Source organism: Oratosquilla oratoria, chromosome 14 (genome assembly GCF_046742065.1).
Source record: "Oratosquilla oratoria isolate Oo_2021 chromosome 14, ASM4674206v1, whole genome shotgun sequence".
NCBI classification, from domain to species: Eukaryota; Metazoa; Arthropoda; class Malacostraca; order Stomatopoda; family Squillidae; genus Oratosquilla; species Oratosquilla oratoria.
In genome coordinates this window covers 15,036,317-15,051,577 of record NC_134790.1, presented here as the reverse complement: position 1 = coordinate 15,051,577, position 15,261 = coordinate 15,036,317, and the positions used below count along the sequence as shown (strand labels likewise).

Genomic DNA, 15,261 nt, shown 5'->3' with positions numbered 1-15,261 from the left:
GTGTCAAACCTTTTAAGCTTTCACACTTGAGTGATAGATATGCTGCATGAGGGGACTGGGTGGATTGTGTGTACCTGGATCTAAAAAAGGTCTTTGACAAAGTCCCTCACAACGGTCTACTAAAGAAACTGAAAAACAATGGTAGACTAAGAGGCATATATACAGGATAGCAGAAAGAGAAAAGATGTCAGGATGGAGGGCAATGCTTAGCAGACATACATAAATGACATGATAGAAGGTACAAACTATGCAAAACTGTTTACTGATGACAAAGATCATGTGTAGATTAAGAGATGAAGACTATAGGCTGCTACTAAAAGATTTATATACCATATATGCCTAAATGAAAGACTGGAAAATAAAATTCAATGCTAGAAAATGCAAATTGGATATGGGTACTAGCATAAAAGGACCACTATTAAATTATTCTATGGGAGTTGAGTGAACTACAAAGGTGAATGAGGAGAAAGAGCTAAGAATTTTTGATGGGGAAAAACCTGTCCCTTGACAAACATATCAGTAAGACTGTGGGAGAGATATACCAGCTGCTGAAGAACATAAAGATGGACTTTCACACAGTCAAAGAGATAATGAGGAGAGGGAGGATGGAAGGGAGAGGGGAAGGAATGAGAGGTGGCAGTGGAATACTGAAATATGCAGCAGTGGAATAATCTACACACAAAATGAAAGATGAAAGCAAAATCAAAAGAATACAATGAGCAACAACCAAAATGATTCCCAATCTTGCAGATAAGTTATATGAAGATAGATCAGTAGCACTGGCTCTGTGGCTCAGAGAGAAAAAAAGAGGCACTTGATTGCAGAGGTTAGGTCTGAACTTTGACAGAGATCTTAAAGTTTGGGATAGGTTATCACAAGGTAATGAACAAAGTTCAAAGATCCACATGTCTAAAGGATGTGAAGAAATTCAGTTTTTCACATATATGCATAAACTCCTGGAATATCCTACGAGCTGATATAATACATAATAAAACCATTCATTAAAAAAAAAAAAAAAAAAAAAAAAAAATATATAAAAATATATATATATATATATTTATATATATATATATATAACTGGAGACTAAGAGACAGAATCCTTTGAGTATAGCTACCTTCCTGTATAGTACAATGATGTAAAATAGGTAAATATACACATGCACACACACATAAAAAATATAGTTTTCCATAGAATAGTTTGGATGGTGTAGTAAAATCAAACAATAAAGGACAAATTTAGGTTAGACTCGATAATTGGGAATGCACATATGGAGCCTTACAAGCATAGATGATCCTATATACTAAAACTAGATAAATATGGAGTACAAGCTAGGAACTTACATGTATTTAAATGAAGTATGATAATTGGAGAATAAGATATTGGATCCCATGGGCAAAGCTCATTTCCTATATACTACTATTTGGTACACTAAATTATTGTATATTCCTTGGAAGAGAGACAGTTGCTAATGGATTGAAAACTGGCAAATGTGGTACCAATTTTCAAGGTTGGAAACATGGAGGAACCTCACTGAGATCAGTATCCTTGACCTGCATGGTAACTTAAAGGTGTAAATATATTGTAAAAGATAGATGGATGAATTACTTGGAGGGGAAAGTAATCTTGGTTGACAATCTGGATTCAGAAAAGGAAGGTCCTATATAACTACCCTGTTAAGATTTTATTTGAGAGTGGGTGGTGTGCATGAAAGAGAGGGCTAGGTAGATTGTGTATACAAGGATCTGAAAATAGCTTTCAACAAGGTATTGCACTAAAGATTAACATGTAAACTGGAAAAATGTTGGAGAAGCATACCAGAATGGTACAGAAGGACAGGGTACCATTGGACCACTGGGTTTGGTACTGGTACCAACAATGTTCTTGATATACATCAGTGATATGACAAACAAAACAGGTAGCTGCAGAAACCTATTTCCTGATGATATCAAACTCTTGAAAAGTGAAAAAGTCAGGAGGATTGTGAATTAATATATGAAAACCTAGAAGTTTATGAATGAAGGTAGGAGTGGCAAATGAAATTCAATACAAAGTAATTCAAAATCTTGGAAAAAAGCCAAAGCAAAGAGAAACTGTCAGGGAATTATAAAAATGGGAGGCGGATTAATCACAAAAAGCTAACAAGGACAAGGCTTTAGAAGTTCTAATCTGGGATGATCTGTCACCAAAAAATCACATAAATAGAATGACATAAGAGAGATATATAAATTGTCAACAAACATATGAATGACATTTCACTGTATTTGTGAGGAAATAATGGAAACAGAGGAAGGAAAAAGAGATAGAATCACAGATTAGAATGCACACTAGTTATGTGGTCACCAGATGAATGCACAGGGTAGTATCATGAAAGATTCCCAGCCTGGCTGATAAGAAAAAGAAGAAAGAAAAGAAAAAGAAAAGAATATATATATAATTTTATATAATAATTATCCTGAGAAACATGGACTTTTTTTCTTCTGGACAATATTGAACTGAGATTGAGTCATAGGATTTTCTGTTAATTTGGAACTAAAGAACAATGAGAGGTCATATATATATATATACAAACACACACACACAGAATATATACATGGGGGAGCAAATTAGATGAAATAATATAGGCCAACAACAAACATACATATACCAAGGCTTTTTCCCCCTTACTAGGGAGGTAGCCAAAAAGGAAAAGGCATAAAATCATTCCCACCCATTCCATCCCTGAAAGGCCAACAACATAAACGAATTTAAGACAAAGTTTAATAAGTGGAGATAGATCATCAATTGGTGGCATACATCAGGGAATGCATTGCTTCCCTTGCACACCCGTGCCAGTCCCTACAGTCTCTCCGAGCAAGCTCCCGTTCAGCCACCTTTCCCATTCCAAACAACTCTCAACAAGTTCGATCAGTTGGCCCCAGCCATAAATTCTGTGGGCATCCCCTTTGTCTTCTCCGACAAGAGTTGTCTTTAGTTGAGACAACCCTGCGAGTAGGATTGATATCATGGAAACATGCTACATGCTCATATAGTAGGAGCTGACATTCACGAACTATACTGGTAACTGGCCTAGACTGAGTCTCAAAGTAGTCTGGTTTGATACAAAGAGATAGATAGGAACCCATAAGCATACTCCCCCATCCTGAATTACAACTAGGCGTGTGCACAGCCACGTGTGTGTAAGCACGCACACACACAAACAGCTCAGGCTTTTAAGTACTTGCTTTCTTTGCTGATGGGTAGAGCTGGCCCTCTCTCAAACTGATTTTACTTTCAAATATTCAAATATTCATTCACTAATATTTTTTCTATATCTATGGAGGCTCTTGGCTGGAAAGGCTGTCATTTTGCATTGTCTGCAGCCAGAAAATCTGGCAACAGCTTCTTGTCACTCTTATGCCTATTCATTTCTACAATCTTCTAAAATGGTACATCTCGGGACTCTTAACTAAATCCATTACATAATGACAATTGTTTTTATCTCAACAAACTTTTGATATTCTTTTTCTCATAAATCAAAGCTAACCATGCTTATCAACAAATATATGAAAAAGAAATCCATTTTATTGCTATCATTTATTCTGCAGGCAATTTTCCCCTATATCATTTTGTAATTTAACTATTTTTCCCCTTGTAACCTGCCATAAATAACATCCAGCTCACACTATTAAAGGATTTTAGGCCTTGGTGGGGGATGGGCAAGGGATGAAGAAGAAGAAATTACTTCTTCAACACTGTGGTACTGTACAAGTGTTGTTGTAACACTGTACAATTTTAGTTGATTGGAGGAAGTGGAACTTAGCCTATAGATCTTCAGCAATCAGAATTCTATTCATGCCCTCACTGAATAAAACTGTATGCTACATTACTTCAAATGACTAGGTAAGACCACCATGATACTAAACAGGTTATTGTTTCTGCTTGCCTAGATAATACATACCCCCCCCCAAAAAAAAATATATATATATACACAAATATACATATATATATATATACACAAATATACATATATATATATTATAATAAAATAATAAAAAACAGAAATAAAATAAACAAATATATACATACAATTTCATATATGTATATAAAATAGTATGTATATAATATCCTACTATCCAATATATCTGTTTTGCAGATAGGAGACCAAATGTCAAAGGCAGATTTATAGCTAGGGAATTGGGGGTAGGGCAGGATCTTGATGAGCAATAATTTGTTGAAGACAGGAACTCAAAACTGTACCAAGACATTAATACAATAATGAATAGCAAACACAATAATACCAAACTTATCAGAATTAATGAAAAGGTAAAATGGGCTTTGGCTATCAACAGATAGAAATCCAAACCATTACCTCCATCCCCCTGCAAACATAGCCTACATAAGTTGTTGCTATTTTTCTTAAATTATTTGCTATAATAACTGTACTAATACTAACTCATCTGTAAACTATCCTAGAAATGCACCCAGCAAGACCAGAGATTTTTCAAATGCCACCTGCTATTTGTACTGTGCAGACAACAGCAAAATAATAATAGTGCTGTCGTTTAAAAAAAAAATTAAATGCACTTCTTAATATCCTTTTAAAACAGGGGTGCATCTTATAAACTGGCAAATATGTTAATTCTGTCAGTTTCTTGAGAAGTTTGACAATATCATACAACTAAAATTTAATGACATGCCAAGCGAATTTCAGCAAAAATGATCTAAACAACCCAATCACAATTTCTTAGAATTGTGCTACTTGCCAGCTATGTTGAATGCATACCTGAATCAATTGCCAACAATTATCTTTTTATATTTATCTGGTATTGTATATATAATTTATTTTCATACTTAATTTTCAAAGAACAAAATTATATGATAAATTTCTAATGGAAGTCAAAGTAACTTTAAGCAATCAAAACATACTGCCACCTCTACCATGTAAAATTCAACAAATGAGAAATAGATATTTGTACACAAATATCTGATTTCCAGATAATTTTACAACTGTGCTGTCCCGACATGTTTTTGTGCGACAAGTAACCCCATGCACTGCACTTAGCTCACAATATTGCAGATACAAGTAGAACAAAGAGTGACTACAAGAAAATAGCACAGAAGCAGATCAATACAATCTAAACAACATTGAGGACAAACATGCATTTCATTAACAAGGAAAAGATGACTTGGGTCATGGAAATTTGTACTTCCTACTTCCTACTTCCTTCTTCATGTGCATCTCTCCCAAAAAGTTACACGCCATAAGAGAAACGCAGTGAATGATGTCAACATTTTATTAGTTTGATTTAAGTCAAATGCATAGCATGGGCACATAAGGAGGACACAGGGAAGTATTTAGCATCTTTTAATCACTTGGAAAATAAAAAATGTTGATTGGTATGAGCCATAGGGTGAAAAACTCAAATGATTTTCTTGAAAACCCTTAAGAACTGATTTTTCCACATCCTGATCTAGTAACACTCAGTCATATAAAATTCACTCCTAACACCAGCATAAGAATGCCAGTACATTACTGCACAAAAGTATTGCAAAAGTTCACAAATGTCATGGACGACTTCAGAGGAAACCAATGATACTCTAACAATCTCACAATGAGCAAAACATCTGGACAATACTGTGTCTTCTTCCAACACTCCAAAGTTTTCCACCCTTAGTAACTAAATAAAAGGCATGTTACTGGCAAACCTACCTTCAGTGGGGTTATAATCAGGAGGTCGAGTAATATTGTAGTTACAGAGATCAGCTTCTGAGCAACACTTAACGTATTCATTTAATTCCTTCGTGGTCTCACATACTAATGGCCTAGGCATTGGCTCAAGCTGTTCCTTTCCAAAGCAGCTATTATGGGATGAGGGGGAGAGAAAAAAAGACGAACACAACATTACCACCCCATATGTAACACGTGTTGAAACCACAACCCGACATAAGATAACCATTACACGAGGACTAGGGACAACCTGGGAAAGGAAAAACACTGAATCAGCAAAAGTCTCAAAATAAGTGTCCATAACATGAGGAGACATTATCAAATTAATTACCCAAGTGTGAAATAATGCAGAATTTATGTACTATTATCAATCTCAACAAACATGATCAGTTGAAACAAAATAATTTGGAAACTGTTAATTAATACTTATTTAAGAATTACTGGGCATAAATATTGACATAAAAATAAATTTTCTTTTATATATTAGGAATTAATAAAAAAAAAATAAAAACAACAAAAAACTAATTCATGTTTCTCTCACCCAGGTTTTGGGATTAAAAGAAAAAAGAAAAAAGAAAAAGAAATAAATCAATCAATAAAATAAAAGAGGTGGGCAGGTAGGTAGGTAGGGTGAGGGTGGGAGAGGGGAAGGTGGAGGAGGGGAAGCTTGAACTTGTATTTCATTGCTGAAAACCAGCCCTTCTATCCAGTAGGACAATATGCCACACCAACGAGGTGGAGTCACAGAGTACGTAAACGACAGACTTAATGAGGTTAGCAGAAAATGAGGATTGTAGAAGATAAAAGCATTAAGCCTTCTCCTTTTCAGGGGACACCTGGTTCCAATCAGAATATCATGTGATTGGTCCAAAGGGATGTCACTGAAGCCTCTAGAGTAGGGGTTCTCAACCTTTTCCCCCAGAGTCATAACACCAATGACCCCTCCACTAACCTGATACAGAATTTTGAATGGTAACATATTAAGACTAGATATACACTGGCACTGCATTGAATATCAAATGGTTCAAATTGTAATGACTTTATTCACCAATTAAGCATTAATATCAAAAACAATATACAATGCCCTCTCTCTGCAGATTTAAATGTTTAAGTAATCTTTCACTAGCCATCTAAGTATCCCCCAAAAACAGACCCCCAATAACCCCTGGGGGTTCACAAACCCCAGGTTGAGACCTCCTGCTCTATGAGTATTGACTGCCAAAACCTTACGCAATCAACACCCACTATGGGACATGGGGAGAGGGGGTGGAGGAGGCAAAGGAGGATGTGGAGGAAGTATGGGTTGGGGGAGGAGGTTAGAGAGGAGGAAGGGGGTTAGGGAGGGAGGACAATAGAGGGAGGTGGAGGGAGTGGGATTGAAAGGGGCAGAGGACAAGAGAGGGAGGTGGAGGGAGAGGGATTGAGAGGGAGAAAGAGGGCAAGGGAGGGAGAGGGCAAGGGAGGGAGAGGGCAAGGGAGGGAGAGGGCAAGAAAGGGAGAGGGGCAAGGGAGGGAGAGGGCAAAAGAGGGAGATGGAGGTGCACTGAGGAGGAGGGAGGAAGGGAGAAAGGGAGGAGAGAAAAAGAAAAAGAGAGAGGGCTGACAGAAGGAAAAGAGTGAGGGAAGAAAGGTAAAAGAATTAAGAGATGGAAAAGAAAGGGGAATGAGAAAGAGGAAAGAGGGAAGAAAAAGAGATGGAAGAGAGAGGGATTGGGAGAGGGAGAGAGACATAGAGAGAAGGGAGAAGAGAGATTGAGTGAATATATATATATATATATATATCTGTGTGTGTTGTGTGTGTATATGCGTGGAAGGGTGGTGAGGTAAACACCAGGAACCATTGGAGTCCTTTCAGGACGAAATGTTAGCAATAAAAACTCCAACAGTTCCTGGTGTTTACCTCATCACCCTTCCACTCATTCTGTCTTACGCATTTCAACATGTGTATATGTGTCTGTGTGAGCACGTATTTACCTAGTTGTATTATACAAGAAGTGGAGCTATGTTCGTAGTGACCCGTCTTTGTATCTAGCAGTATCCAGTGTGTGTTGTATGTGTGTGTATTTACTTAGTTGTATCCTGAGGGAAAGGGAGCTATGCTTGTGGTGTCCAGTCTTTGTATCTTGCAACATCTAGTTTGTTCTTAAATTCATGTATAGTGTTCATATTTATGTGTGTGTGTGAGAAAGAGTGAAAGAGAGAGAGTGAGGAGAGTGAGAAGAGAAAGAGAAAGAGAAAGAAAAAGAGAAACAAGGGCACTACTGGATTCAATTTGGAATGACTTCCATTCCTAAAGGCACCTCCAATATTTGAAATAAACCACCATTTCACTTTCCTTGATAAGTTAGCAAACAAATTAAAAATATATTAATACATGTAAAACCCTTAAATAATTTCCCAAAATCACTAAAATATTTTCTTATGAAAACAAATACCTCACTATCAGGAACAATTTATTTCCTTTCAATTAAATACTTTGCTTATGTACATTATAATATTAAAACTACTCCTTTTATTAAAAAAATTTAGAGGCTGTTATAACTCCAGGAATTATACAAATATATATGTACATATAGTTTCATATACATATATGAATGCATGAAATACATATATGTTTTTACATACATTCATATGTATACCATGTATTTTATTTTCAAGATATTCTGAGTGAGGTTTGATACCTTTATCCAATTAAAAGTATATCTAAATTTTCCACAAACTAAATTCTTTTCGAGACACATGGGAACCACGGTCCAGAAGATAGTTGCTTATTATTGTCACATTCCCAACTCGGGAAACAGCGTGAAATTTGCCATGTGGGAAACATGAAATAATAGTTTCCTCTATCGAGACACAGGGAGTCACTAATTCCTTCCTTATCTTGCCCTTCACCCTAATTAAACACTACAGATTTTATTCTGGCTGCTGCCAGATGGTTTTACTGAAAGAATTGAGGAATATCTCCATCCTTTCACCGAGACAGTGGAACATGCTTTGCCCTAGTTCATGCCAGACTAATTTGACTGAAGACAGGACCCATATAGTACAGGATTAAGAAACACATCTCCCCATGTGGAAGGATGGGTAACCCACAACCTTTTTGGAAGGAGATTGCAAATAAAGTAGAACATGTATGTACATGCATGAGTATATGTAGACACATATACATGGTGCATATGTGTGCACGCACAAACACACAGTGATGGCGAAATCTAAGTTACAAAAAATCATGGCATATGGGAATTGAAAATGTGAGGAGACATTCCAAAGACAACAATGACACCTAATCTAAAACAAATAGATTTAGGAAACTCTCTTTTGTGAGTTTTCAATGGGAAACTGGATATACAATGCTCTATGGTATACAGTATTCTGGCCACCTGTTTTACTCTATTTGGATTTATCTGCCTACAACTGCTGTTCAACACCTCTATATATCACTGGTGAGTAATAAAACAACCCACAACATATAATCTCTTTATTGACTCCTTATGTGAATATATTTTATGTTCTGGGGTCCCACCCATGGGAGGAGGAGGAGGAGGAAAGAGAGAAAAAAAAAAAAAAAAAAAAAAAAAATCTAATGACTTCTGGTCCCTGCTATTTGGATTATTAGACTTTTACTTACATTATGTACTAAAGTAAGGGAGGAAAAGGCCCTGGACATCTTGGTTATGAATAATCAATCACCCCAATAACATATTAAAGGGATACATGAGCCATACAAGCTGTTGATGAATGATAGTAGTATTTCATTACACTGACAAAGATGTGGGGAAAAAAAAAAATAATAATAATAATAATTGGAACTATTATCTGTCCCAAATTAGAACATGAAGTAATGGTGTGGTCTCCACACAAGAGGAAAGATATACAAAAAACGGAATATAGAGGGCAACAAATGAAATGATTCTCAGCTTAACCAATTGATCACATGAAGAAAGACTAGACAAATTACTTCAAACATTGGATGAAAGAGAAAAAGTGGTGAAATGATCAATTCTTTAGAACTAAGAAGGATGTGACAACACTGTAAAATATTCAACAATATGGGGTGAATGAATATGAAGAGGACATGCATAAAGACTTGGAATAGAATGTTTGGAAGATGTTGCAAAATGAACCTTTTCACAGAGATGCATTAATTTGAAGAATAAATTAGAGGAAGAGTCGATACCATAGTTTGGTTATTGGATCGGCAAATGGGATCCCATAAGCACAGCTCCTTTTCTGCATGTTGCCAGAATACAAACACACACAACAAACATATTAGTACAGATTGTGGAGGAGATATATGAACTACTGCAGAACAAGTGTTTCTTCATTACATGGATAAAAAGGTAATGATTAAAAACTGCCCTGTCCAAGACTGAAATATGCATCAGAGGTATAGTCTCTCCAGTGGAAGATATTTGCATGGTTGGGAGGATACAAATATCAGCAATCAAACTGTTTCCTAACTTGGCAGATAAGTCACATGAGAGACTAAATGCATTAGACTTGTCAACATTGAAGGACTGAGGAGAGAGAGGTGCCCTGATTGACAGGTAATTGAAGGGGGTGGGCTACAGTGATAGAGAAGATCTTTTAATTGGGGATGGGAGGGCTTTACAAGATCATGGGAACAAAATAAAAAAAAGACCTGTCTAAAGGATGTGAAGACATATACTTCCATAAAGATGCACAAACTCTTGGTGGAGTCTAGAAATATAGCCTTCTGGATAATTCAACAATAACCAGCAGGAAACAGGAACCATGTGCATTGTTTCAATCATGTATACTACAACGAAGTACATACAATTAGGTAAAGAGAGATATGATGAGACAAAATTATTGAAAATTTGATTTGCCCTTGAGTGGAGTATGCTGCAGTGGAGCAGTCAACATACAAAAAGAAAGACATAAACAAGATTGTAAAAATTCAGAGCTGTAACCAAGTTGAATCTATACCTTGCTGATAAATATATCAAAACTGGAACGATTTAACATCAATATTTAGGGCCACAAAAGGTATGGATATATATGACAAAAGACTTCTTATCATGGGAATAAAGGAAAACCCAAAGTTAAAAATCCCCCTTACAAGGAAGGTAGCCTGGTCAAAAGGCACATACCTACTCCCACCCATTTCACCACCCTTTCCTCGCTCTCAGCCCCTCATGGATGATGGATTATCCCTGTATCTCACCAACTGCCCCTGTTAGCAATGTAGCAAGACACAGTACATCCACAGCAAGGGTGCTTCACTTAATCGGCGACCCCACCCTCTCCATCCCCTCATGCATTCCTTCCCACCCCATCCCCTGCCCTTCCTTGCATCACAGTATCATCTGTACACATCCATTCTCAATTAATCCATATCTCCTGTCCTCTCCCTTCTTTGCTCAACAGACATTTCCCTCTAGCTCAACACCCCTTTCACCCCTGTCTGAGGTATTGGCTGCATGTTATTGTGCGGTTAAACTTGCTCAGTAGCATCTTTTTTCTGTGTTTGAAGAAATATCTACTCATAGAGAAATGATGCTACTTTATTGTACTGTGATTGTCCCTCAGTTATGCTCTATTCCCTTAATACTGTATTGTACCACTTCTTTGAGTATATATTTCTATTTTCACCTGTCCCCTGTGGTAGGGTAGGAAAGAATACTGCCACCAAGTTTTCCCACTCAGGTCATAAAAGGCGGCTAAAGTGGAACAGAGTGACAGGACTGGGTATCCTGCTCTCTGTAAGCCTATGATATATTCCTACGCTAAATAAAATATATTATAATAACAATAATAATGAAAAAAATAATAATAATAATAATAATAATAAATAATAACAAACTAATAATAAATAAAATACACTATTCTGTATAGGATGACTCATAGAACATTTTGAATAAAGATATAGTACATTTAAATAACATGGGACAATTTAAGGTAACTGACAGATAGGAGCACAGAGATGGGACCCTATAAGCACAGCTTGAATTTCTTGAGTCTCACTCAGTAGAAAACTTGCAGCCCCACAGTAGCAAGCAACAGTCCTTGGAATGTTCTACATATCTCTCTGGGAAGAAACATTGGACTGTTGTCTATACTGTATTAGCATGAAACTGATACTATGTCATTGACTGAAAATGATCACTGATCACAAGAGAAGAACAGTTGCTGGCTGACAGCCCCCCCATGTGTGATAAAGTGTGAGACATATACCTGCAGTATAAGAGATCTTAGGCCTAGTCTGGGTTGACAGGTTTTGAAAATGGGCAGCTTTGCTGCCCATTTTGTATCACCAACACATGCAGGCACACATCACTGATCCCTCCAGTACACTACAACTATGTAAATACAAACACACCCTACACTGAAATATGCAGTAGTGTGGTCACCATAAAAAAAAAAAAAAAAAAAAATACAAAGGATACAAATGGCAGCAACCAGGCAGCCTCATTGATAAGAAGTGAGGAGTGACTGAAAAAAATGGGGTTACCTACACTGGAAGAGCAATAAGATGTGATGTGTCTGTGGTACTAAGAACAGAGACAGAGATATACAGAGTCATCTACTGTATCTATATACAGTACGAAAGGATTCTTCCCTGTATAGGAGGTAGCCAGCTAAGACATGCACCCACCCTGACTAATCACAACACTTTAAGAATATCCAATTTTCCAAGAAAGGTCATCCTACTTCGAGGGATCATGTTGTGTGTGTCATACATACATACAATAAGACCAAATGAGGAATTGACATGGATTGTAGGAATTTCTTCTTGTCTGCTCTGTACTTTCTCAAATGTTCAAGGAGGAGGATCTGCCATATAAAGAAGCAGTGGGGGTAAACCAGCTTCAGCTGATGGGTCTTGCTATGGAGGTGCTGTGTCCAACTACATTGCCTCTGACTTGAACAGTGGCCAGAGTACAGAGATGACCTTTCATCCATGAAGAGATAAGATGGGAAGGACAAAAAATGGTTTCTGGATGGGTGGGGGATTGGTGTGGGATGAAAGAATGCTTTGACTTGTAAAGGACAGAAGGGCCTTTTGGTATCTGTATGCATATATACATATGTGTGTGTATATATATATATATATATATATATATATTCTAACAACCACAATGCACTTTTAATTCTAAGCCATCAAAGGCCAGCATGCTTGAAATTGAAATGTGGTACTACCCAGGACTCGAACCGGGTAACTTCATGACAAGTGCAACATTGACTTTCCATACACACAAGTAAGACCACCATGTAATAGCCATTTGTTGAAAATATTCCTGAAGATACTGATAATTGTGCCAATATGACACTAGAATTGAAATTAATTTTTCTAAAGGAAAACTAAGATTGTTTAGCTTTCATGCCATTTAATCCCCCATCCATAAGTCTTTCTAAAAATAGTGCACATCTCACCAGCCAACACTATTCTATAATTTTTTTTTTCCCAAAGGGTTACTTAGAATTACTCGAGGGAATATTCATGATTACAACAGTGTTTAAACAGCAATAATGTGTCTAAGTGTTGTGATTATATGTTTATCACCACTTCAAGAATGTTGCAGTGCATATTTATAGTTCTGAATTTTTTTTAAAACCACAACAGTTACTACAGACCTAACCCCAAACTGTATTAAAATTTTTGATAGAATATTTCAAATCATAATAAGTAACACACACACGGACCAAGTTGGAACTGTACATAAATTTGAGTTTTTATATGATCAATTAAATTGGAAGAGACAAGATCCCATGAGCATTACTCCTTTCTTGTATATTACAATTAGGTAAAACACCCACACATACGTGTACATATAAATGTATATATACTATATATATATACACACACACACACATATATGAAATACTAGTAGTGGTACTTCAAGATGGATGACAAAGTATGATCTCCCTGCTGTCCATTTTCAAATCCCATTAACCCCCTTACCTCCCTAGAGGATGGTACTCAGTCTCTGGAGTGGGTCCAAGATGTTTCCTCATCAAATTAAACTGTATTTCCTTCAACTTCTCACAAGGAGAGCTGACAACCAAGAATTGCTCTCCTTGTACTATTTTTTGTGGTTGACAACACTTATACACAGATAGTCAGTTTCTCACCAGATATATTGGAGGGCCACTGTAAAGCTGTGGGTTTTTAGTCACTGAAACCTGAGGCAGCAATTGTTATTACTTACAGGTAAATACAGACACACACACACAATATATATATGAAGCTGCCTTGTGTAGGTTTTATGGTCTCTTGCAGTCTCCTTCATTCTTATGTTCTTATATATATATATATATATATATATATATATATATATATATATATATATATATATATATATATAATATATATATATAATCTTTATTTAGTACAAGACAAAATTTACAGTTAAATATTTTTGATATCTAATCATAAAAATTCCATCATTGATTTAATTTAGGGTTCACTTTGGAAATTTTAAGTACTTTTACAGTGAACTCTCATTTGGCATCTCTACCATATTTTTGTGCTACAGGTGTGTGTGTGATTTGCCAGTCTTGGTTTATGTGTTGGTCTCATGATTGAGTTATTACTCTCCAGGATGAACTCATATATGACCCAAATTATATGTTATCCTCTGACCTTATACACACACAACTCCTTAACCACCAGAGTTACAGTGCCAGTTTGTAGTGCAGCAATGGTGAGTTATTTTTTTTTTTCAGCCCTGTTTGGAACTCAAACCCTGAAAACTGAATTAGCAGTCAAAAACAGTACCACTATACTATCAAGCCATATGTGTGTGTGTGCATGTACTTATATATATATATATATATATATATAAAAGAGGTAGGGAGAATTCTCTTCAGGCTGTATCAGAATATTCACACATAACCACTCCTTAACCCCCCATCCCTTCTTTACATTACAGTATCATCTATACACATCCATTCTCCATTCACCCCTATTTCCTGCCTTCTCCCTTCCTTGATCAACTGGCATTCCCATCTTGCTCATAGCCCCTTTCACTCCATCCATCCATCTCATCCTCGGTTGGAATGGAAGTGGCATGGGTGGAGGTTGGTATGTGCCTTTTGACTTGGCTACCTCCCTTATACGGGGAAAAAAGAAAAAGTATATATATATATATATATAAATATGCATATATGTACACACATATACATACATTACTCCTTTTAGTTTTAGTTTTTTTTTAAGTTTGATTATGTAGGTTTTCCTGAGTGAGACAATCATTAAATATCTGCACACTGGCCCTGTGGACATCTTAAAGAAGAGTCACCTCCTTTACACCCATCTTCAAAATCTGTCAACCTCTTCACTTCCATTTCAAAGTGCAGCCATGAGGGTTCTTGCTATGCTTTTGGACTAGGCCCAAGACATCTCCTAATCAACTTCATCTATATTTCCTCCACCTTTAAGCACAAGGGCCAATGCTACAGAAATATTCCCACACTAATACAATGCTGACACTGGCCCTGTGCTTCTGAACCTTCCCAGTTCTCTATGGGAAGGTTCAAGGACCATTGACAGCTACTGTGGGGCTGCATGTTTCCAGTTGATATTGAA

At 36.6% G+C, this 15,261-nt stretch overlaps 1 protein-coding gene across 5 annotated transcripts in view; it reads right to left on the bottom strand.

The window, feature by feature from the left end:
* Nucleotides 1-15,261, bottom strand: part of babo (TGF-beta receptor type-1 babo) — a 133,393-nt gene that overhangs the window by 41,445 nt on the left and 76,687 nt on the right. For 2 of the 5 annotated variants that reach the window (XM_076197669.1, XM_076197670.1), the window contains exon 3: nt 5,691-5,839. The exons of the other annotated variants lie outside the window; for them this stretch is intronic. In XM_076197669.1, the coding sequence (XP_076053784.1) occupies nt 5,691-5,839 (149 nt within the window). The remainder of the gene's footprint in view (nt 1-5,690; nt 5,840-15,261) is intronic. 5 annotated transcript variants of the gene reach the window in all.